Below are 26,373 nucleotides of genomic sequence, written 5' to 3'. Positions count from 1 at the left end.
ACTACAAGCTAATCACCCTAGACATCCACATTCCTCACCCATCCCCCCATTAGGGAAACCACTGTAAAAAATTTCTCCAAAGCCAACTTCACTCTTCTTAAGACAGAAGTGGAAAACTTCACGACACCCATGCTGACGGACAGTAGAGGTATGACTGCTGAATCCTACACAAATGCACTTTATAAGCACTTGCACAAGTGCATGGATCGTGCAATCCCTAACAGAACCAAGATGCTATCCTCCAAAAAAGGAAGCCAGTCTGGTGGTCCCCTGCCATAAACAAACTCTACAACAGAAGAAAGAATCTGTTGCAAAAAAAAGCAAAATCCCATGATTGGAGGAACTCCCTGGTCAGCCTCAGTAAGAAGCTGAGATCCCTCATAAAATCCTCCAAAGCTAGTTACGAAAACAAAATCACCACTGACTCAAACAACAACCACAAAGCATCCTATAGCAATGTCAATAATCTCAATGGCAACACTCAGAAGAGTTACAGCACAATGGCACTAAATATACAGAACCACCTGATATTGCCAACATCCTGGCAGATAGGTTCAGTGCTAACTTTACCCCCTTTTCATCCCCTAAAGGGCCCATCTCTATACCAGAAGAATGCAAATTTCCTGCAATCATGGCTGCACAGGTAAAAAACGCACTCTCCAAAGCCAAGAACACAGCATCCATGGGACCTGACAACATCCCAGGCTGCGTTCTACATGAACTACAGAACAAACTGGCACCCCCACCTAAGTACCATGTTCAGTCATAGCCTCACCTCAGGCTATGTGCCCACTGAATGGTGCACAGCAACGGTTATCCCACTCCACAAAGGGGGAGCCACCACAGACCCTAGAAACTACCGCCCCATTAGCCTGACGAGCCTGGTCTGCAAGGCTATGGAATATAACATCATGGAACTTATAAACAATGACATTGGTAATCTCCAAACTCAGGACCCCACCCAGTTCAGGTTTGTAAAAGGCAGATCATGTCTCCTAAACCTGATAGGCTTCTTTGAAGCAGTCACCAAAGCTGTAGATGAGGGTAAGGTGGTCACACAGTCTATCTAGATCTCGCCAAGGCTTTCGACACCATCCCCCACTCTGGAATCATAGATAAACTCACTAAACTAGGTATAAATCACTATGTCACAAGATGGGCTGCCAAGTGGCTCACTGACAGAACCCACACTGTGAAAGTAGCAGACTCCAAATCCAACTTCAGACCAGTGACAAGTGGAGTACCACAGGGTTCAGTCCTGGGTCCTCTCCTGTTTGGTATCTACTTCTCTGAAGTACAGGCTAACACAGAAGGTCTTTGGCTAATGAAGTTTGCAGATGACTGCAAACTAGGAGCCATAATTAAAACTCCAAAAGATGTGGACATCCTACAAAAGGGCCTCGCTAAGACAGATGCCTGGTGTCAAAGCCATGGCCTCAAGCGCAATGTCATAAAGTGCATTGTCATCCATTTTGGTAAAAACTCTGTACCCATGAACTACCATATAGGCGATAGTCTACTTAACACTGAAAGTGTGATAAGAGACCTTGGGACACAGGTGGACAGTAGTCTCTCTTTTGATAATCACATTGCCACAGTAGTCAGGAAATCCTTCTAAGAGGCACACCTCATCACAAAAGGTTTCTCATCCAGGAAAAAAGAGGTCATTGTTCCCCTCTACTTGTCACTCATTAGACCCGTTATAGAGTACAACGCCACTTTTGGTATGTACCTCACAAGACATCTACAACAACTGGAAAGACCACAGAAATACCTCACAAAGATGATTACTGTCCTCAAACAGAAGCCCTACGCAGACCGTCTCAAAAAACTGCAGCTTTACTCCATCACATATCGCCTACTCAGAGGCAATCTCTGCCTAACACACAAAGCTATGTCAAACCTAGAGCTTCTGGACATGCTCCACTTAAAGAAATCCTAATCTATCCGAGCTACACACTCTAGGGACCTAAACCTTGTCACCACAATAAACAGAACATGCTGGAGGGATAGATTCCAGTCCCAGAGACTTCCCATACTCTGGAACAAACTACCTATCTATATCAAACAAAGCTCCTCATTAGCACTCTTCAAGAAAAAGCTTGATGATTGGATGTGAGATAGGAAATTCACCCCGGGGATCACTTGTGTGGCTCTGCTTGACAGTGGCACAGGAAAACTATTTTCTTGGGTGGCGAAAGCCAGGGTACTTTTGGCTAGGCTTATATAGGCCATAGGGCCAATAGCCTAGTACCTACCTATGAACCTATATATATATATATATATATATATATATATATATATATATATATATATATATATATAAAAGTAAGATGGGAGATGAACAGTTTGGATTCAGATCAGGATGCAGCACAATTGACCCAATGTTTGCAGTGAGACAGATAGTTGAGAAGACGCTAGAGATGAGGAGAGTCCAACTGGGCATTCATTGAATTGGAGAAAACATATAACAAAGTCCCCAGAAAGCTGATTTGGGCAGCCCTGTGGTGGTTCAAAGTCCCAGAAACATTGGTAGAATTAAAACAAGGACCTAATGACTCAAGTACGGACAGTGTTCGGTCTCACAGAGGTGGTTCCCAGTGGGAGTGGTTGTGCATCATAAAGGTGATGGACTACATTAGCAAGTAGGTTGAAGGGGACAGATCAACAAAGTTGCTGCATGCAGATGATGTGGCATTACAGACAGACTGAGCAAGAACTTCAGCAAAGGATAGGGGAATGGAATGCAAAACTGAAGACAGGGGATGAAACTGAGTACAGATAAGACAGTTGTAATGGCAGTAAATGGTGTAGTTCAGAAGAAACTGAGAATTGAGCTAGAAGAGAAAATAGTGGAATAGGTTAACGGCTTCAAGTATCTGGGAGGGTGGTTGAGGAAAAGGGCAGTCTGAATGAGGAGGTCAAAGCTAGAATCAGAGGGGCTGCAGCCAACTGGCAGAGTGTCAGGTGCAATATACGACAGAAGAATGCTAACAGTGAAACATAAAGTATACAAAACAGTGGTGTGACCAGAGCTACTGTATGGTACAGTAACCTGGGTAGTAGAGTCAGTGCAGTTGAGGAAGCTAGAGCTGATGGATATGAAGTGCCTGAGAAGGGTGGTAGAATGCACACCATGGGACAGAAGAAGAAATGAGGACATAAGAGCAGAAGTCAAAGCAGCTCCTATTGTAGAAAAAGGTCAAAGTGAGCAGATTAAGGTGGTTTAGGCACATGTGCAGAAAAGCAGAAGCCAGTTTTGTGAATATGATTTGGGACAGACAGTAAGAAGGCAAGAGAAAATGTGGGCATCCAGCAAAGAGGTGGATATGGACTGTGTGAGAGAAGGCTTGTGACAGTCAGGCATGAGTGCTAAAGAAGGCAGAACAGTGGCATTGAATAGTGAGAGATGGTGACAGTTGACAAGGCACCATGACCCCATGTAGAAAAATGATGATGATGGATACACACTCACACACACACACACACACACACACACACACACACACACACACACACACACACACACACACACACACACACACACACACACACACACACACACACACACACACACACACACACACACACACACACGTGTGTGTGTGTGTGTGTGTGTGTGTGTGTATAGATACATATATATGTGTCTACCCATTGCCATTCTGTCCTCTCTCTCTAAAATTCTTGAAATATGTGCAGATAAACAACTCCTTAACCATCTCCATAAAAAATCAGCTGCTAACCTCCAGACAACATGGTTTTCGTCCAGCCCGCAGTATTACCACTGCCTTATTATCCTTCATGGATACTGTCAACAAAGCTAGGGATTCTGACAAACAGTGGTGTCTTTACTTTTCCTTGATCTAACCAAAGCCTTTGACACTGTTTTCTATCCCAAACTCTTACATCAGCTGTCCATCCTTGATCTTTTATCTTCAACTCTTGCATGGTTCACCAGTAATCTAGCTATTGGGCAAAAATTAGATGGCAAGGCTCCCTCTCAGAATATCTACCCAATAACACTGACATTCCCCAAGACGCCATCCTTGGTTCCCTTCTCTTTAATATATTTATCACTTATCTTCACACTTCTTCCTGTTAAGATCTCCTAATCCAATATGGAGACGATTCTGTTATCATATGCTCTTCAACTTTTCTGCTTCACCTGCAAGCTATAACACAGGAAGCGTTCACTTCTATTGAGACTTGACTCTGCAGTGCCCAACTTTTACTTAACCCTAGGAAAACCAAGCTCTTGCTTTTTACTCTCAAAACTCTTGCCTTTGAGAAGAATAACTTCAAGATGAAATTGAAGTAGTCCCGCGCACAAAACTTTCTGGTATGACAATAGAAGGTAACCTCAAATTTGACCTTTATATACAGAACAATGTCACAAAAAAAACACCAGAAACATGGAATGCTCTACAGGCATAAAGAATTTCTCAACATTTTCAATAAAACAAGCACTGGCTACAATATACCTTTTACTGTCACTCTTACATGCTGCTCAATCTTTACTAATCTCCAGTCCACACTGAAAGTAAACTAGAAACCTGTTGTAACAAAATAGCTACATTTGCAACTAGTTCTAAATATAATTCCCACACTGTCTTGCTCTCCAGTCTCTGACATGGCTTGAGCTTCCCCACCATTTTACTTACCTACAACTTATAACTGACACAGTTTGGTACACAATCCAGCAACCTGTCCTGTCCTTAACTCTGTCCTCCATAATCATCTTCCTAACAGACCAATGCATTCAGAGAACAAACAGCTGCTCGTGACCAATAAACCAAATAAATGTCACAGTAAAAGCCTCTACTCATACTCTGCAGCAAAAAGCAGGAATTTCGTATCTCTTGATATCAGGTCTTTCTCTGGTCTATCTTCTTTTAAACACAAACTAAGGGAACATTTACTCTGTTCATATACTAATCCAGGAAGAACCTTCTTCAAATTCTTAGCTACCTAATTCTTTTCTTACTTTCCTACCAAACATTTAACTTCCAGCTTTGACTATAACATTATGTATCCTCTTTCTTTGCTCTTATGTGATTAAGCCCTTAAGACATAAAATGTCATACCATGCCAACCACATTCCTTTACATTTTAATAGTTACCATAACTCATAAATCTTACTGCTGCAGTCAGACTTTACTATGCCCTCATATCACTCCTTTCTCTATACTTATTAAATTCCTTTCCTATCAGCTCAATGACTTTTTTCTCCCTCCGTGTACATTGTTCATAATGACTTTTCATAATACTTATTACAGTCTGTTTTCTTCATCTTAAATCCTGTGGTCTGTAATGTAATTGTTTTGTTTTTCTTTTTATGAGTATTTATTCTTGTATACACATATGTAATTTTCTGTAGCTAGAGCTTTTCTTCCCCAGCCTCTGCTGAAAATGGGTACATTTTGACCCAATCTGACTTTTCAGGTCAACAAATGTGAATAAAATAAAAAAAAAAGTCATCCAACAGGTTTTGTTTGTATATGTGCAGCACTCATATCCAATTCTGAAAACAGTAAAGAAATCTTCTAGCAAATGTCCTACCACTGCAGTAACTACAGTTTTCCAATTTCTTTATATGTCTTTCTTGTCATAGTTTTAATAATCAGTTTAAATACTTATTATCAAGACTTTCGATTTCTTTATGTAGCATTTATAAGCATAAGAGAAACTACAAAATAAATACAACTGAAAATTCTTTATTTAAATCAACAGTAGCATATGCATGAATAACTAAGCCTGCACAGCAATGTTGAAAAGAGATTCTGCCAATAGGGATGACTGTGGTTAGGGATACAGATAATAGGCAAGAGGGGGCCGGAATTTATTGGAAAAAAAATGGCAAAGGAACCAAGATATTGGGAGCAAATAATTAGAAAGGAAAAGGTAAAAGAATGGGAAGAGGTCAAGAATTTATTTGGACTGCAGGCTAGAGATTGCCTTCCCGATGAAGGATTGATATTAGAGTACAGGCAAAGGGAAAGAAATAGGGGGCTCTTAAATGAAAGACAAGCACTGATAGAGTTTTTAATAGAAACTAGAACACAAGCTGCCATTAAAAAGAGAATAATTACTAGAGTATGCAATATACTGCACAATAACTATAAGAATCAATCAGAGGAGCTTAGAAATGCTTGGAAAGAGAGATTGGATAAGCAATTCACAAAGAAACAATCAGGATATATATGTGTATCTCCCATATATGCAACAAAGTCTAGAAGATTTATGATCTTTGCCTGGAAGTGTTTACATAGGTATTTTTATACCCCAAGTAGACTCCAAAGAAGTTTTCCTCAGGTGAATAGCAAATGCTGTAGTGACAGGCAGGAAAGAGGTGGCTGGGAACATATTGTTTGGGAGTGTAGTGAGCTGACAGACTATAGGGATTCCCTGCGGACTGCTGTGTCGGAGATCTTGGGTAAGTGAATTGGATTGACTGGGGAGATGATTTCTTTGAGCTTTGATACAGAATCAGAATTGCCTAGACATAGTAAAGCCTTACTGAGTCTAATTATGGTGGCTGCCAAAAAAGCAATTACTAGAAAATGGAAATCAAAGCCTAGACCAACTTTTTAGAAATAGTGAATATAGTAACAGAGATAAAATAACTAGAACTTTAGAAAAGGGAAGGCGCAAACTACATAGGAAAAAAATGGGAATTGTGGGAACAATATTTGCAGAGAAGGAACAAAGTTAAAGAGGCAGGATTTGAATAAGCCATTTGATGCTTAACTAAGAATGACTGGATAGATTATAAGTCATGTATAATGTTTGCAACTACAGTTATTTCTATGGTGTATGTGATGTACAGTTTGCAACTAAAGTGATGTCAATGTTATTTATTTTTCATTTATATAAATGTAAGATTGCCTGTGTCATACGCGATAATTCAATAATGATGTTTATTGAAAAAAAAACACTAGCAAATGTACAGTTTAGCAAGGCCAGCTCAACTTTTAACAGCTTTCAAAAGCAGATACAAACCAATCAAATCAAACCTTAGTCTTGTAGTTTCATTCTCATTTGTGGCAAAACTGTAAACTACTTCTAGACTTGAGCCTCATTTAGTCATTTATTACTGCATTTTTTCCCAAAAACAGTATGACTTGTAAATTTCTGCATTGCCTGGTGAATTTGATGGTGATAGAATTGTTGCAGTGAGAGTATTGCTTATTCTGCTCCAGCATAGGTGCTTCATTGCTTTCACAGTTGTATGTATTAGAATTGTGCTGATAAAGTATTATATTCTGTTTATCATGTACCTGCTTAAAGTTGCATTCAATGCCTTTGTGTTCAACTGTTCTTTGTTTCTGCCCCACCAGCCACTGAGACATTATACTAAATTATCTGAAATTCTAATGTACCTGGGGTCATTGACCTGTAGCTCAAAGTCATAGGACTAGAACTTCAATATTGGCTTTATTTGATTAGCTTCTTGCAGCTTGAATTTTTTCCAAACTTTGCCACTGTTTTCCTGCAGTGGTTTTAAAACACTGTGTCTCTGACCTTCTCCTCTTATGGTAATCTGATTTCCAAAGTACCTCCCTCTTCTCTTTCATTGTCATTGACTATTGTGTAAGCTATTTAAGCACTCTTTCTACTTGTTTCCCATAGACCCATAATACTGAGTGTCTAGCCAACAAATCGGTATTGCTCTTAAGTAATTCTCCTTTACTACATATTGTCTCCTGCTCATTTTCCCAGAGTTCCCATCTGCCTGGCACCCTTGCCACACACAAAAAGTGTACTGAATTAATTCTGTTTCATCTGTGGCAGATAAGAAAATTATTTTATTATTTTGTACTTCAGTTAAATGTTTTAAAGTGCTACTAGTTTATTTTTGCTTTAGTTGTAGATGTTGCACTTTAAAGAAGTCTAAAGGTGCCTAATACCTGAAACTGCCTTGTCCAAATGTTTTTAAGTTGTTTTGTGGTAACATTATAGTCTCAGGCAATCTTTTTTGAGTTTTTACATCAAGAGGACTGGGGCAGTCGATCTAGTGGTAGCAGGTGGTGGTCTGTTTTATCTGAATTGAGAAACACATAAGAAAACTGCAAGTGTAGTTGTTTTATTGGCCAGAGGAATTAGAAGTCAGTTTCCTGTGTTTTAAGTGCTTGTATACATTTGGGCTATTTGTGCACAACTTCCCATCGTGCACCAGGAATTAGTAGTGCCATGAATAAACATAGACAGCTAGAAACCAAATTTTCCTTATAAAACCACCTCTGAATCTGTACCAGAAACTTAGTGAGCATAGAGCAACTACTTTGTGCTTTGAATAGCACAGAGCAGCTAGTTTGCATATTCAGGAGCATTACCCCTTGAATTTAGTATTTTATATAACCTAGTCTAGCTTCTAACCCCAAAAGCACCCTTGGCCAGACCACTATTAACACTTAATTCACTGCAGCCAATAATAGTCATGCACCATGGATATTTATGTTCCCAATTTCTCTGCAGTCAGTTTGGTGGATATGGGTATATTGGGACTATGTAACAATTGTCTAAAGTTCTCTGACATCCATTTAATCTTCAAAGAAACAAATACAGTATGTGAAAGATGTATACACATAGTGTCTCTGGAGGCACTTAAATGCAATCTTCCCAAACCCCTCCCTGACATTCCACATGCAAAAATTATCCTAAGCAAACCCAAAAGCACTCAACAGACACAACACCTAATACTATACATACAGTCAGCCACAGTGGGACCTCAAATACCAAGACCATAATGCAAGCCAGTACACCAATCATAACTCTAGTCATAAGGGAGTTCATTGTATGACAAACTAGTACCCCACTCACCAGGCTGAAAAAGGAAAAAATAATGATCAGCTGCCTATAAGGGGCCAGGATCCCCCAAGTTACCCATGGCACCAGTATGATTCAGTCATAGGCCATGTAGGTGTTATTGACCTGAGATATACAATATTTGTCATTGTGGGAGGATACAGTTAACAAACAGTGTTGCTTTGTCAAGGATTGTCTGCACATATCCCTTCTAGGCTTTCAAATAATGGCTAAAAAGTTATCCTCCCCCACAGAACCTTTTTTAGGCAATGTCAAATTGACAAACCTTCCAGCATAGCAAAATCTACCCTCCACATCCAGATTACAATAGACAAAGTCCCATACCATATCCTAGCAAGCTGTAGGGCACCCTATATGTCCTTTGAAACTCATGGCTAATACTTAGACCTATTGCAGGCAGTCACCCTTCAACCAAATACCATACTCATGAGGGACTTTAATTACCCGCTCATACAATGGGAATCCTACACAACCCCAAATTTGGAGGTGCAGAGATTCCTAGACTTTGTAAACACAAACTCCTTGGACCAGTTCATATAGCTGGTACTCACAAATATTGGAGAATATTGTATCCCCCCGTGTTGTATCCACTTGGATATGGTCAGCCCACAAATTAGGCACCTTCAAAATAAAAATCAATTCTGTAATCCCAGCAAAACCTGTAACAGTTAGAAGCTGCAACAAGGCAAACTACCTTTTATTAAGTAATACCCTCTAAAAGTTTCAAGCCCCTCCAAACCTAGCTATGCAGAATTATGCACATATTCAAAGAAGCACTATACATCTGTGCCTATGACTGCATAGAAGCAGCTGTGCATACCAGAAGTAAACCCAAAACTAACTAAAAAAAAAACAAGAAACCACCCTGATGGAATCCAAAATTAAATAGGTTGTATAACAAATGAAAAATAAGTTGTAGATAAAATTAATAAGTGTAACAGCAAATAAAATAAAATGCTCCCTAATAAAACTGAATAGACAACTAAGAGGGCTAATTAACTCCAACAAAGCAAATATAGTGTCCCAGGCCAAGAATAACCATGAGGCCTTCTGTAGCTATTTCGAAAACTTCAAAAGCAGCACACAACAGTCCAACAGACTGCTAGTCAATGCAGCCATGTTCATTGAACTGGAAGATATAGCAAATCTTTTGACTGACAAATGCAGCTTCAAATTTATATCCCTCTCACCCCCAGTCACCCTCAAGGAAATACCATCTAAAGTAATCCCTTCAACTATCAGTAGGAAGCAGGTCTCAAATGTGCTCTCTAAGGCCAAGAATACAGCTTTCATGAGCCCGAATAATATCCCAGGATGACTCCTAAATAGCCTAAAGTATGACCTATCAGGGGGACTGGTGTCACTATTCATCCATAGCCTTCACACAAGTTTCTTGCCCCACACAAATGGAAGTTTGCAGTGGTCATACCTCTGTACAAGAGCAGACCATCAATGGATCCCAGAAAATGCAGACCCATTATCTGACTAGTCTCATATGCAAAGCTATGGAAAGCATTATCATGGAAAAGATTAGCAATGGCATAGGAAACCTTCAGAAACTGGATCCAACCCAGTTTAGTTTCGTCAATGCCAGGCCATGCTGACTGAACCTGGTAGACTTCTTTGAGAAAGTTACCAAGGCAATGGATGAGAGCAAAATCATGCATACTACCTACCTTGGCCTAGCTAAGGCATTTGATACAATATCCCATTCGGGCATAGTAAATAAACTTGTGGAACTAGGCATAAACCCATAAGTAACTCGCTGGGCAGCTAGCTGGCTCATAGACAGGACTCACGAAGTTAGGATTGGAGAGACCTCCTCCACAAACAGACTAGTCACCAGTGGCATCTCCCAGGGCTCTGTGCTAGGTCAGTAGTTCTTTGGCATCTGTTTTTCAGAAGTCAAGCCCAGTTTCAAGGGCCTCTGGCTTACCAAGTTTGCAAATGTTTGCAAGCTATGAACAGTTATAGAAACCCCTGAGATACTAACATCTTACAATAAGATCTAACACAGACAAATGACTGGTCCCAAAGCCGTGGCTTAAAATTCAGTGCCAAGCAATGTATAATAGTACATTTTTTGGAAGTTGGCCACCGAGGGAAGCTACCTCATTGATAAAACATCCCTAAAAGTAGACACAGTAGTCATCTATTTAGATATAAATAATAAACTGGCATCTGACCAACATCTGTCTTGGGTTTTGAGAAAATCATTCTATGTCACTCAGCTTATAAGTAAGGGCATGGCATATAGGTCCAGGGAAGACATGGTGCCACAGTACTCAGCCATCATCAGCCCCATCATGGAATATAACACCTTTTTCTTTTTGTACCTAACCAGCCACGTGTAACAACTGGGATGTCCACAGAGGTTCCTCACAAAAGGAATACAGGATATAAACACAATGTCCTATGCAGATCACCTCAAAACTCTATCTCTATACATACAAGACATCCTTGGATCCCACTCTGATGTGCCTTTTGCATAACCACAAAATTAACAATGACAGAACTACTTAAAATGAGGAATTAAACTTTGTCTGTGACTTAGATAGGACATATTGGAGTGACAGGTATGTATCTCAGAGAATCCTCATTCTCTGGAATAGACTTCCCATCCATGTGAAAGTTACAGAGGGAATTGATTCCTGTCTCTGACTGGGCAGTGAGTGTCTGTGTGAGACCTTCCTGATTTGTCAGGCTGCTGTTAAAGCCATCAATCAGGAAAAGGCTACAACAAGCCTACAGACCCCTGCATCATCTGGGGCAAGACTGTTGATCACCAAAGAGCCTGTGTCCTGCTTTTCATCTTGCAATTGCTGCTACTGTTTTGCTTCTGGTTAGAAAAGAAGCAAAAAGGCATTATATCCCAGCACCAGCAGTCAAACTGAAAACAAATTAAAGCCACCAGCTAACCAAAATACATGAGAACCAAAGTGAAATTATCAAATGTTATTTAGGGCTTTTATTCCATTATTATTCAGGTATTTAGTACTATTAACAATATTTTGAAGCTGAGAGCCACAAAGCTATAATGGTACAATAGTATTATGATGTTCCATTGTTTTTTATTTAATAGGAATTAACTGTATGTTTTTTCTTAGCTTGATTTAATTTTTAATATATATATATATATATATATATATATATATATATATATATATGTGTGTGTGTGTGTGTGTGGGGATGATTCTTTAATGATGTTAACGAGGAGTGATTTGTTTTATTGAAGGATTTTGTGATCTACTTATGCTATTATTGGATGTGATAAATTTATTCTGAAGAAGTCCTGAATTATAAGGGGACGAAAGCACTAAATAAAATTTGATAATTTTTTCTGGTTTTCCTATGCCTTGGTTGGTCGGTGGCTTTTGTTTGTTTCCTGTATAGATGCAGGCTCGTTGAGTTGGCATTTTTTCTGTAAAAGCACCCTTGCAATTTCACCAATACCTAGTTACACACAGGGCAACTATTTTGCAGTGACAAGAACTGCCTCCAGAATTCCAAACCAGATGCTCCTGAAATCACTTTACAGTCTCACTGTGACCATCTAATTAATAAAAAAGACCTGTTGCCATGGCTATGAACTTTGCCACTATCTCCGTTACCAGCTTGGTGGATATCAGCATCCTGAGGCAATGTAGAAATTGCCTCATGTTTACTGGCAACCAGTCAATAAACTGATAAGGTATGTGAGAGATATTTACACAATGTCACTGGAGGCAAAGATTTCATATAAAAGCACTCCTAATGTCACTCAAGTTGTCTGTAGTTTACATTTTGCACCCATCACATACATTTCAAAGCAGACACATAAAGTCACATCTGCCAAGGTACTTAAATGTAACCTTCCTAAACCACAGAGACCTCCTAGATGAAGTATACATAACAAATACCTTTAGCAGCCCCAAATGCAGTATTTTAAAACAACACCCACATCAACACATACATCCACATCTCATGGAACCTCTACTTCTAAGCCATAAAGCAAGTCACCATACAATCTACCATTCTGATCACTGGAGACTCCATTGTGAGACACACTGATGTCCCCTTCACGAGGCTGAGTAAGAAAAAAATAACAGTCATTTGCTTATCAGGGGTCAGGATTCACTACATTATGCACACACTCAGGTCATTGAACCATACCTACTAGTATGACTCAGTCATAGTCCAAGTGGGTATAAATGACCTGAGATGTACCTACCTAGACTATATGAAGAGAGATGTTATGGAGCTCTCAGAAAATGTGTCCAAGGCTTGAATGAGCTTAGCACTGAGCAGTATTTTACATTCTCCATATATGATGTCACAATATGTACAGAAGATGACTGACTTTAATAATTTACTTTGTTTCTTGTGTCATTCTAAGGGAATGCAATATTTGTCAGCATGGAAGGAGATTGTCAACAAACCAAGCTGCTTTGCCAGGGATCGTCTGCACCTCTCCTCTCTAGGCTTTTCAGTATTAGCTAACGCACTGTCCTCCTTTTTTAGGCAATGCCAAACTTAAAGTACTTCCGACATAGAATCAAAGCCAAGAAAACCTAAATGTGTTACAGCTCAATGCTAGGAGTCTAAACAAGAAACTCCACCCCCTACAAGCTCTCCTCACTCTACAGAATGCTGATGTCTGTGCAGTCACTAAGACATGGTTTAAAGCAATGGAGAGCACACTGGCAGTGCAAGGCTATAATGTCTTCCACACATTTAGACCAGCTAATACACAGACAGGGACTAAAGGTGGTGGTGTCTTGATTTATATAAAAAATAAATATACCTTAAGTCTAGTCAAACAGGACAACATAGTTGAGCTTCTCCATTTTCGAATCACAACAGGCAAAATCCCATACCACTTCCTTGCAAACCATAGGTCCCCCTCTTTGATCCACAAAACCCATAACATATATTTAAGCTTATTGGAAACACTCACCATCCAATCCAATATCATATTCATGGGCGATTTTAATTACCCCAGTATTAACTGGGAATCATTTAGAACACCAAATTTGCAGGCACAGAGATTCCTGGATTTTGTAAACACAGACTCCTTGTATCAGATTGTCAATACTCTGATTAGGGGTGCAAACATACTAAATCTGGACCTCACTAATACAGGAGAATGCTAAACAACCCTTAGTGTAATGCCTTGTCGGGTAAGGTCAAACAACAAAAAGGTCTTCTTTGAAGTAAAAATAAAACACAGAGCCCAGACTGACCATGGAATGTTCAAGGAACTATTCTAAGGCTAGCTTCCTACTATCGAGTGATAACCTGGCAAAATTTCAAGCCCCCATAAACCCTGAGAACACTGCTACCTATGAAGAACTGTTCAAAAAACCCTATACAAGTGTATTAATAGCTGCATAGAGGCACCTGTACCCACCAGGAATATGTACAGAACTAACTCAAAAAATAGGCCACCCCAGTGGAATTACAGCATCAATAGGTTGTATAACAGAAGGAAGACAATCACGGCAAAAATTAGGAGGTGTAGAACCCAGCATGATAAAAACATTCTCATCAAACTAAACAAACAACCCGGAGGACAGATAAAGTCTACTCATCAAACTAAACAAACAACCCGCAGGATAAATAAAGTCCACCAAAGCCAGATTTGAGGTAAATTTGGTCTTCCAGGCCAAGGACAACCACAAAGCATTCTTTAGCTATGTCTATAGCCTCAATGGCAATACACAATTGTACGCACAGATCATTGTTAATGGAGTTACCTATAATGAGTCAGAAGATATAGCAACCCTACTAGCAGACAAATTCATCTCTAACTTTACACGTCTCTCCCCCTCAAGCTTCCCACAGAAAATACCATGACCCCCCCCCCCCCCACTAGCATTAGGGAACATGTCCACGGTGATCTCTCTAAGGCCAAGCACACTGCATTGATGGTCCCAGACAGCACCCCTGGATGCCTTCTAAACAGCATGAAACATGATCTATCATGCCCTCTGGAATTGCTATTTAACAGTAGCCTCCAAACAGGAGAACAGCAGCAGTCATCCCCCTGCACAAATGTGAGCTATCTACAAATCTTGGAAAGTGCATACTCATAAGTCTCATGAGTCTCATATGCAAAGCCATGGAAATAATTGTCATGGAAATGATCAATAATGACATAGAAAACCTCCAAACATTGGACCCAACCCAATTTCATTTTTTAAAGGGCAGGTCAGACATACTGAACCTGGTGAACTTCTCTAAGAAGGTCATCAAAGCAATGGATAAGGACAAAAGGATTCACACTGCCTATCTTGACGTGGTCAAGGCATTTAACACAATACCCCACTCAGGCATTGTTGATAAGCTCAACAGGTTAGGTACAAGCCTTTATGTCATCCAGTGGATAGTCATCTGGCTCACACACAGGACCCAGGAAGCTAGAACTGGGGAGTCCACTTCTACAAAGAGGCCAGTCACAAGTATAGTGCCTCAGGGATCAGTCCTGCGACCACTCCTTTTTGGCATTCACTTCTCTGAAATTAAGGCCAATGCCAAGGGCCTCTGGCTGACCATATTTGCAGACAATTACAAATTAGGAGCAGTCATAGAATCCCTCATCAATACTAATGTTCTCCAGGAAGGGCTGACACAGACAAATAACTTTTGTCACAGCCATGGATTAAAACTAAATGCAAAGAAATGCATAACAGTATCCTTTGGGAAGTCATTCACCCCTGGTAAATATCTTATTGACAATACACCCTGAGTAGCTGACCCAAGTAGTCAGGGACTTGGTGACACATGCAGACAGTGATCTAGCCTTTGACCATCACATGTCTACAGTAGTGAGGAAATCATTTGATGCTGTGCAATTTATAAACAAATGTATAGCATCCAGGTCCAAGGAGGTCATTGTTCCACTGCATTCAGCATTCATCAGACATATTATTTTTTTACCCCTTTTGGTATATATCTAACCATACACACCCAGCAATTAGAACATCCACAGATGTTCCTCACTAAAAGAATACAGGGAGTAAGTAACATGTCATATGCAGACCACCTCAAATACCTATCCCTGTATTCTGTCTCTTACAGGCTGTTGAGGGGAGATCTATACTTGGCATAAAAGGCATTATCAGACCCCATCCTGATGGACTTCCTGCACATCCACAAACAACAGCAACAGATTCACTCATTCTAAAGACTTAAACCTTGCCTGTGATATAAATAGGACTTGCAGGAGACACATGTATGTATCCCATAGACTACACCTTCTCTGGAATGGGCTCCCTATCCATTTGAAGCAGAGTTCCTCCCTAATCTGATTCAAGTGTTACTTGGACAACTGGATAAGGAACAGGAAGTTCATCCTTGGTTTGGCACCTATGTCTCTAGTGGACACAGGCAAATGTAAATGGTCATCTGCCAGACCCCTGCTTGCAAATGTTTCATCTCCAAGCCCCTGTTTACACTTACCAAGAGTACCAGAACTTGTCAGAGATTTGGGATGCACTGCTACCCTTAAAAAGGCCCTTGTGGTTGTTAGCCTAGTACATACCTCTGAACCTATGAACCTATATGAAGCAGAGCCCTTCCCTAATCCTATTCAGGCACAACCTGGACCAGTGAATGGGAGCTTAGAAATTCACCCCTGGTCTGACACCTATGGCTCTGATGGACAGTGGGCAGCCATTAAATCATGCCCTAACATACACCCTTTAAAATAACTTCAAACAACCTAAAAAGGCCCCAGTGATCAATAGCCTAGTAAACACCTATGAACTATGTACCTAAACCAGCTAACACTGGATCTAGATATGTAAATATCTTGCAATAAACCAGACAGGAGAAAGAAAACAGTGGCTTAAAAAACTGTTCTGTCACTGCACTACACATTACCACACTAAACTACAATGTTTAACATAAATTTGCACCCTCACGTATATATTCTAGATATGTGTGCACATCATTCATCTCAACCTCTTAGCACAAGAAATCTGCACAAAGCCTACAATAGGGACAGATTTTAAATATTACTCATAAACATAGAAAGTTGCTAAAATAACATGAGTTGTGCTAGCATGCATTTTGTAAAGGATATGAAGTCTGACACACAACTGTATGTCATTATTTGGTGATGTCCATTCTTGGTGATTTGCCTCAAAACTACACATTTTATGAGGCACAGACAAAAAATATGAGTCAAAATTATTTACATTCTGCAAAAATCTGGACAGTTGAGAGGTATGGTGCATGTGCTTTGTTTGTGTAAAACAAGAGAAGAGAAGACTTCTGACAGCTACAGAATCTTAATGGATCATGATTTACTGTAATAGGTTCATAGGTTGGTACTAGGCTATCAGCCCTAGGGCCTATACAAGCCTAGCCATAACAACTCTCTGGCTATTTCTTCCCACACTATTTATTTCCCTGGACCCTTGTCTAGCAGGGCGACTGATGTGATCCCCGGGGTGAATTTCCTTTCTCCCATCCACTCATCAAGGTTCCTTTTGAGGAGGGCCAAAGAGGCACTCTGCTTGACATGTATGGGCAATCTATTCCAGAGTCTGGGGAGTCTCTTGGGTCAGGAACCTATCCCTCCAGCATGTTTTGTTCATTGTGATGACAAGGTTTAGATCCCTGGAATGTGTGGCTCTGAGGGATTGGGATTTCTTTAAGTGTAGCATGTCCAACAGCTCTGGGTTTGACATGGCTTTGTATGTTAAGCAAAGATCGCCTCTGAGTAGACAATATGCGACAGAGTACAGCTGGAGTTTTTTAAGGTGGTCAGCATAGGGCATCTGCTTTAAGCCTGTGATTCTTTTAGTGAGGTATTTCTGTGGCCTTTCCAGTTGTTGCAGATGTCTTGAGAGGTACATACCAAATGGGGCATTGTATTCTATAATGGGTCTAATGAGGGATGAGTACAGTGGAACAATGACCTCCTTTTTCTGGATGAAAAGCCCTTAGTGATGAGGTGTGCCACATAGAAGGATTTCCTGACTGTTGTGGCGATGTGGTTATCAAAGGTGAGACCACTGTCCACCTGTGTCCCTAAGTCTCTCGTCACACTTTTGGTGTTTAGTGTACTGCCACCTATATGGTAATTCATGGGTACATGTTTTTTTCCCAAAGGGGATAACTATACATTTCTTGGCATTGAGCTTGAGCCCATGGCTCTGGCACCAGGCATCTGTTTCTGTAAGGCCCTTTTGCAGAGTATCCACATCATTTGGGGATTCAATAATGGCTCCCAGTTTGCAGTCATCTACAAACTTTGTTAGCCAGAGTCCCTTAGTGTTGGCCTGAGAAGTAGATGCCAAACAAGAGCAGTCCCAGGACTGAACCCTGTGGTACTCCACTTGTCACTTGTCTGGAGCTGGATTTGGAGTTGGCTACTTTTACAGTGTGGGTTCTATCAGTAAGCCAGTTAGCAACCCATTGGGTGACGTAGGGATTAATGCCCAGCTTAGTAAGTTTATCTATGATTCCAGAGTGGGGGATGGTGTCAAAGGCCTTGGAAAGGTCTAGATAGGCTGTGTGGACCCCCTTACCCTTGTCCATGGCTCTGGAGGCTGATTCGAAGAAGTCAATCAGGTTCAGGAGACAAGTTCAGCCCTTCACAAACCCAAACTGGGTGGGGTCCAGTGTTTGAAGGTTGCCAATGTCTTTGTTTATAAGTTCCATGATAATACGCTCCATGGCATTGCAGATAAGGCTCATCAGACTGATGGGACCGTAGTTTCTGGGATCCAAGGTAGATCCCCCCCTTGTGGAGTGGGATAACTGTAGCTCTGCATCACTCAGTGGGCACGAAGCCTGAGGTGAGGCTATGATTAAACATGACACTTAGGTGAGGTGCCAGTTCATATTGTAGTTCATGTAGTACACAGCCTGGGATGTCATCTGGTCCCATGGATGCTGTATTCTTAGCTTTGGAGAGTGCATTTTTTACCTGTGTGGCTGTTATTACCAGAATTTGGCAATTTTCCGGTATTGAGATGGGCCATTTAGGGGGTGAGAGGGGGGTGAAGTTGGCACTGAATCGATCTGCCAGGATATTGGCAATATTCTTGGGATCAGTATATTTAATGCCATTCTGTTTTAGCTCAGAGCAGATCTGAGCATTGCCATTTAGATTCTTGACATAGTTATAGAATGCCTTGTGGTTGTCTTTGGAATCTTTGGCAATTTTATTTTTGTAACTAGCTTTGGAGGATTTTATAAGGGATCTCAGTTTCTTACTGAGGCTGGTAAGGGAGTTTTTTGCATCCTGGGATTTTCCTCTTTTCTGCAACAGTTTCTTCCTTTTGTTGTAAAGTTTGTTTATGGCAGGGGACCACCAGATTGGCTTCCTTTTTTTGGATGAGAGCATCTTGGTTCTATTTGAGATGGCACGATTCATGCATTGGTGGATGTGCTCATGCAGTGCCTTAGTGTAGGATTCAGCAGTTGAACTTTCAGTTCCCGTCTGCATGGGTGTCATGAAGTTTGTCACTTCTGACTTGAGTAGCATGAAGTTGGCTTTGGAGAAGTTTTTATGGAGGTTTCCTTACTGGGGGGGTGGGGGTGGGATGTGGATGTTAAAGGTTATTAGCTTATGGTCAGACCTGACTAATGAGGGGATGACCATAGGTGTGAAGCATCGATTTCCCATGTTGGTAATGACCAGGTCTAGGATATTGGAGCCCCTGGTGGGACTATGGATTAGTTGATCCAGGGCATTGGAATTTATGAATTCCAAGAACCGTTGGGCAAAGGTGTTGGTACATGAGTAGTTTTCCCAGTTAATGGCAGGGTAGTTAAAATCACCCAGTATTAGAAGGTTTGGTTCTATCTTAATATTTTCCAGTATGTTTAGAAAGGTGTAGTGAGAATCATGGGGTATGGTGGGGATCTGCAGCAAGCTACAATTTGGATTGCAGTCTTACCTAGTGCACCTGGAGAATTTCAGACATATTGTGTTGGGCAACTAGCTTGGTGGTGTGAATATCCTTGGTGAATACTGACACTCTTCCACCTTTAGTGTTTCAGTCCTGGTTTGGTGGCCGAAAAGTGTGGTAAGGGTTGTAGCCTGGTATTGCAGGAGTGCTCTCTGATGCCTTGAACCAGGTCTCAGTTACTGCACAGATATCAATGTTCTCCATTTTTAGGAGTGCCTTGAGGGAGTGCATTTTGAGGTTTAGACTTCTAGCATTGAGTAGCATTACCTTCAGATTTTTCATGCTTGTACCTGTTATGGTGGTGGTTTTGTCCTTTGAACTTTGCCTAAAAAAGGCACTATAGGGGTGGCAAGAGCCTTAGCCAGTAACCTGAATCCCAGGGGCGACAGGTGCAGACCATCTCTGGCAAAGCATTGTGGTCTGTTGATCATGTCCTCCCAGGCAGACAGATACTGGATCCCCTTTGAATGACACCAGAAGCTTAGCCAATTGTTGAAGTCAATCATTTTGTCCTTATATTGTGGTATCATTCTGGGCGAAGGCAGGATGCTACTCAGGGCTAGGGTCACACCTGCCTGGGCCACATGATCCGAGAGCTCTTCCATATCTCTTTTCATGTAGTCCAGGGAGGTACGTCTCAAGTCATTCACTCCAACATGGACAATGACAGAGTCATATTTGTACTTGTGGAGTGACTTGAGTGCATGCGTTATGTGGCGGATCCTGACACCCGGCAGGCAGCTGACTGTAATTTTCTCCTTGTTCAACCTGGTGAGTGGGACATCAGTGTGCCAGACTATAGAGTCACCTATGACTAAAGTGTTAGGTATGTTGTCTTGCCTTAGGGGCTGTTGCTGAGTGGCACACTGGTGTTGTGAACTATGTGACACTTTGGTTGTGATTGGTGTTTGTTTGCGTTTCAGCTTCAGAGGTCCTTGCTGCTTGGGCAGGTTACAGTTAAGGGCCTCTGCATATGTGAATTTAGTGTTGCTATATGTGGGTGTTGGTGGTGGTGTGGGTTTAGAAGGGCTATTTGTTGCTTGAGGTGTAGTGTGGGTGTTAATCTTCTCCTCTTGACTGTCTAGCACAATCTTGGGTGGAGAGAGCTTTGCTTCCATTTTGGCTATGTAAGTGCATCTCTCACTGGTTGTAGTGTTGGGTGGTAGGAGGAGAGGGTTGTCTGTGTACATGAGGCAATTGCTGCATTGCCCCAGTATGTCCAGATTCACCAGGTGGACAGGAGAAATCACCGGAAGCTGACCCTTGGACATGCCTGGTTTGGTGCTTTTTTTTTTTTTTTTTTTGTGAAGTACAGGAGCTGTTTTTCCTTACCTTAGTAAGGTACTTTGCAATTATAGGCTGTTTAATGCCTACAATTAATTTCTCCTTATTAACAAGGAGAGTTGAGTGCTTGTATAAGTTTAAGGCTTCCTAGTGCTTTCCAGCAGGTATTAGAGCAAGGGATGCTTAAAGGTAAGATAAAAAAAATGCATGCTGCAGTGTGCACTAGAGAAGTTAGATGTGAAAGTAGGTAACTTAAGTTTTACCTGTTTAAATAGTTAAGGTAAAGATCAGTTCTAATTTCTGCCTGACTCAGAAGAGACAGAGCTGTCGTCTCTTTTGAAGTTTTAATATGCATTTAAAGCAGAATGCAAATAAAATGCAAGGTAAAGAAAACAAACCATAGTATTCAAAATATAAAAAGGCAATAATATAATACAAAATACAACAAATAAAAGAAAACTAACCTTTCCTTCGCAGCAAAGTGTAGCAGAGTCTGGGTGAGCCTTTCTGGTAAAGCTGTGAAATGGTCTATTTAACCCCTTAAATAGAAGGTTTAGTTTGCTAGCTCCACCCCCTCAGTTCACAAATGATTAGCCTTAAGTGACTTCTTCTATCTTATGAATGAGTCCTTAATTGATCAGTTCTAATTTCTGCCTGACTCAGAAGAGACAGAGCTGTGGTCTCTTGAATTTTTAATATGTAGTTAAAGCAGAATGCAAGTAAAACACAAGGTAAAGAAAACAAACCACAGTATTCAAAATATAAAAAGGCAATAAAGTAATACAAAATACAACAAATAAAAGCAAACTAACCTTTCCTTCACAGCAAAGTGTAGCAGAGTCTTATCATATCATATCCAATACTTAAATTACACTGCATTCTCACTTAATAACTTGTGCAATTGCTTCCAAATAATTTTGACCAGTTTGCTTGATATTATGTTTACATTTTGTTTTGATCTATTATGAGGAAGATGGAATACTAGATTGTAGTATATTAATTGTGAACTACTGCTGGTTCCCTAATCAGAGAAGACTGCATTTGTAATGAAGAATTTGAGAAAGTTCTCCAAGTTCAATAGTTATATCTTTTTCTTTTATAATGTATTGGTCAACTGAAGATGTCTTTATGGCACCTCACTCACTTTTGCTTCTATTCATAACAAGGAGGGTTATGCATACATACTAATATATTTAGTTTAATTCTGTTATCTGTTGGTTGGAATATCAAATTCGTACCCTGCGTTTCATTTGGTTCTTCATTTAAGCTGCATCATTTCAAAATATAATAATTTAACATTCTGAGCCCACATTTAAAATCAATGATCATAGAATATTTTATTTATATATGTATATATATTGGTTTAAAGACACACGCATATTACCAATATCTTTTAGCAGAAAATTCAGCATTATCATAATCCTTCAAACAAGAATTAGACAAGTAATGTTCAGGTTCATTTTCAAACTAGATAAGTTGTAGGATACATAAGGATGTACAACATGCTTGTTCATCACCCTACACATTCTACCACACTGGCTGTCTAAATCACTTGGACCATCAACCACTCTATGTGCCAAGAGTACTTATATACTCAATCAGGTGTCATACATCCAACAGGTGTCATTTATCAGAAGAGAAGAAATTTATTGTGCATACCAGCTGAAGGCCTTTACGCTGTTTCATATAAGTGCTTCCCTTCCTCATATGTGTGAAAAGTAAAATAATACTTTGGGGTTTATGTTTCACTGCCTCCTCCATACAGCAAGCATTTAAGGAAGCAATTTTAGAAAAGGCTTTACAAGTATGAAATATATGGGAAAATGGAATGGTCACCGATTGTCAGTTCAGAGCATTAGCTGGGAATATTAGTAGGTAAAATTGCAATGGCACTCATGTCTGGTTTTGTATGTGCATGGAAAAAAGAGACTAAATGATTTTGTTTATATGCATGCAAGACAGAAAGCATGCTGTACTTTTTTATGTCAGTAATCAGAATATATATCAAAGAAGACAAATAACCACCAAATAAAACCTGCATCCCCTATATAAACATGCAAATATATAGTCAGGACTAAAAATATAGTACTCTACTGGTATAGGGCTGGTCAGAGACAGAGCAGTAACACACAATTTTCACATTAAGTAACAGTGTTCATATAAGACAAAAACATACCCAAGGAGGCACTGGAGAAAAAGATCACATCTTTATTACCATTTTCTTTTGTCTGGATTTTTATTATATAGAAATGCCTCTTAATGAAGCAAGAAATGGTTTAAATGCATTGCTCTATGAAATCATAAACCACTTATATTTGGTATGTTTGCTGAAGTCCGAAATAATCCCGACAGTACCACGACTGTGGTTTTCTTTAAGTGCTAATCGAACAATGGCGATTTCGTTTGATCAAATTCATTTGGATGAATGCTGAATATTCACTCAATATTTTTTTTTTACTAGTGGATCAATAGTGAATTTTTATTGTAAAATATCCCTTCAAAGAAAATATCCTTGCCCTACAATGAAAACATAAATCTTGCATCTGTTCTTATTTAAAAAAGTATCTTGTGTTCCTTCAAAGAAATTATCATAACCATGGAATACACACAAACGTCTTACATGTATTCTTATCATAAAAAATGTAGCACTTCTTTAGTAAAGATCTGACATGTGATATGAAAATGAAACTATGCCCTGTACAATCAGCATTGGCATCAGTCCCCCTTTTTTCTATTTGTACAGGGGGTTGTGTGTATGCTCGATGGCTCTAGGTGACTGTCAGTGTTGATGTGCCATATGGAAGGATAATAGAAATGTATAGATTTGTGTCCTGCTGCCAGTAAATGTGTCTACTAGAAATATACTGGAGTCAAGAAACTCGCTTGTTCTTCCAACAACATCATACAGGGAATATTTAAGAGACACACTTCCAGTTTGTACTTCCATCACTCCAATGGAAGAATAATGGAATGTGTTTCACAAAAACAAAAATGCATGACTTTCTTCTGTAGTCTGCCATATATTATATATGTTTATATTTCATTTCAGTGATACTTAATCAACAAGACATAAGCATCCATGTTGTCCACAGATGCCTTTCTTAGCATGATAATGTTAGCATGTAGTGTATCTAGCATCAACCTATTTGAAATGGGTCTCTAACTTTCTACATTGTTCCAGTTTAAATGGTTGTCTGTGATGGATATAATGTCTTCCTGTAGAAATGTCATGCATTTTCAATATCTAAGTCTTTATACATTTGAATTTGAAGTATTATCAAAGGGCTGTAGTGCAGTAATGAATATGTCGAGTAGTTTTTCAAAACTTCCTACTCATCATTAAAAATTCGGTAAATTATATTTTAGAATCATTTTATTGCACTGTCAGACAGATGCAAAACCATATCAGGGTGCTCACATTTCAAAAATGTACTGTTAACACCAAAATCAGATGATAGCACCCTACCTAAAAGTAAGCTTGCTATTTAACAAAATTATGGTCTAAACATAAATTCTTTTAGTAAAATTAGAAAGTTCCAGAATCTTTAGGAACCTATATAACACTGCAGCACTTTCTCATGACATATCTTACCTGCTCTGTTGATTTCAATAATTTCTTCCTGGGCAAGTGGACAGGAGTCTCCTTGGGCACTCCTCTGGGGTGTTTGCATGTCAGGTTTGCAGTAGTTTGGTGATCCAGGCTGGGGTGGCCTAGGAATATGTTTATTCTTCTTCTTTGGTAACTTCTGCTTTGCCATGGCAAGGGAGTAATACATTCCAAAATTGTTGACAATCACAGGAACAGGCATTGCAATTGTCAGTACACCAGCCAAAGCACAAAGAGCTCCCACAAGCATGCCAGACCAAGTCTCTGGATACATATCACCATAACCCAGGGTTGTCATAGTGACCACAGCCCACCAGAAACCAATAGGTATGTTTTTGAAAGTGGTATGGTTACTACCAGTTGGATCATTGGGGTTGGCCCCAATCCTTTCTGCATAGTAGATCATGGTGGCAAAGATCAGGACTCCAAGGGCCAGAAAAATGATGAGTAGCAGAAACTCATTTGTACTAGCACGTAATGTGTGCCCTAGTACTCTCAGCCCCACAAAATGGCGTGTTAGCTTGAAGATTCGGAGGATCCGGACAAATCGGACCACACGGAGGAAGCCCAAAACATCTTTGGCTGCTTTGGAAGACAGTCCACTCAGGCCAACCTCTAAATAGAAAGGAAGGATGGCAACAAAGTCAATAATATTCAAAGTGCTTTTGATGAACTCAATCTTGTTGGGGCAGAAAATGACTCTCATAAAAAACTCAAAGGTAAACCAGATGACGCACACGCCCTCAATATATGTTAGGAAAGGCTCTGTCTCCATCTCATAGATTACTTCCTCCCTGGTTTTGTTATTAGTCTTGTATATTTCAGTTTTGTTGGTGAGTCTATTAAAAGCTTCATGTGTTTCCAGGCAGAAGGTGGTTATGGAGATTAGGATGAAAAACAGGGATATAAAGGCGCAATACTATAAAGATGGGAGATACAAAGAGAAAGGCAGGAAAAAAAAGAAAGAAAAATATGTTAGTGAACTATATCCATATTAGCTCTATTTATAGCAATGTCATAATATAATTTCAACAAAAAACAATTAATTCATTTGTAGTTAGATATTCAGAGCAAATAAAGTTGAGACATAAAACTTTGAAATGAAACTGCTTACATCTCTATAGGTCTGAATAAGTGATGGGAAGGCACTGGAAGCATGTTACTATATACAACATGTAGTGGTGAAAAATAAGACAAGCTGACTAAGCTGCTGAACTAAATACATCTTTTTATTTTTTATAAGCACTCACAAATTAACAATGGCTAAATTAAAAACTTGTGGAGACCTGTATCTAATTTATCCATAGCAGATCCATACAATATTACTAACACACACTTCTTGGTCTACCTAGAATAGAAAATATCACAATTCCAAATATTTAGTTTTGAAAGTTATTAATCTTTTCACAAATCATATTTCTATCTAAGCATATAGTAAAAGATATAATAAGTTGTATCTCCCGTTTTCTTTAGGGAAATAGTATTTAACGTCATAATTGTTTCAGGTCTGAACCTAAGCTCCCAACAATCTGAAACTGATAGTTGAGACAATCTATCATAATACCAGCAGTTTGTGGGACAGGGACAATATATTATTCCCTCCTGGACTTTTTATTTTATGTTTTACATATTCAGTGTCCTTTGAGTTTGATTAATAATGTAGGAAATGTTTTTCCTACAAAACTGACCAGAAAAGGCTGAATACTAGAAATCTCACCACTGTGGTAAAAAGGCAATAAAGTAAAATTT

General features: G+C 39.7%; 1 protein-coding gene across 1 annotated transcript in view; it reads right to left on the bottom strand.

Moving 5' to 3' along the window:
• KCNC3 (potassium voltage-gated channel subfamily C member 3) overlaps positions 1-26,373 on the bottom strand; it is a 1,369,778-nt gene that overhangs the window by 658,168 nt on the left and 685,237 nt on the right. The window contains exon 2 of the mRNA XM_044059195.1: positions 24,610-25,543. Within this exon, the coding sequence (XP_043915130.1) occupies positions 24,610-25,543 (934 nt within the window). The remainder of the gene's footprint in view (positions 1-24,609; positions 25,544-26,373) is intronic.

Source organism: Protopterus annectens, chromosome 17.part0 (assembly GCF_019279795.1).
Source record: "Protopterus annectens isolate FY-2018-M chromosome 17.part0, PAN1.0, whole genome shotgun sequence".
NCBI lineage: Eukaryota > Metazoa > Chordata > Ceratodontiformes > Protopteridae > Protopterus > Protopterus annectens.
Note: the sequence above shows the minus strand (reverse complement) of the source record. Positions and strands in the feature narration are given on the sequence as shown.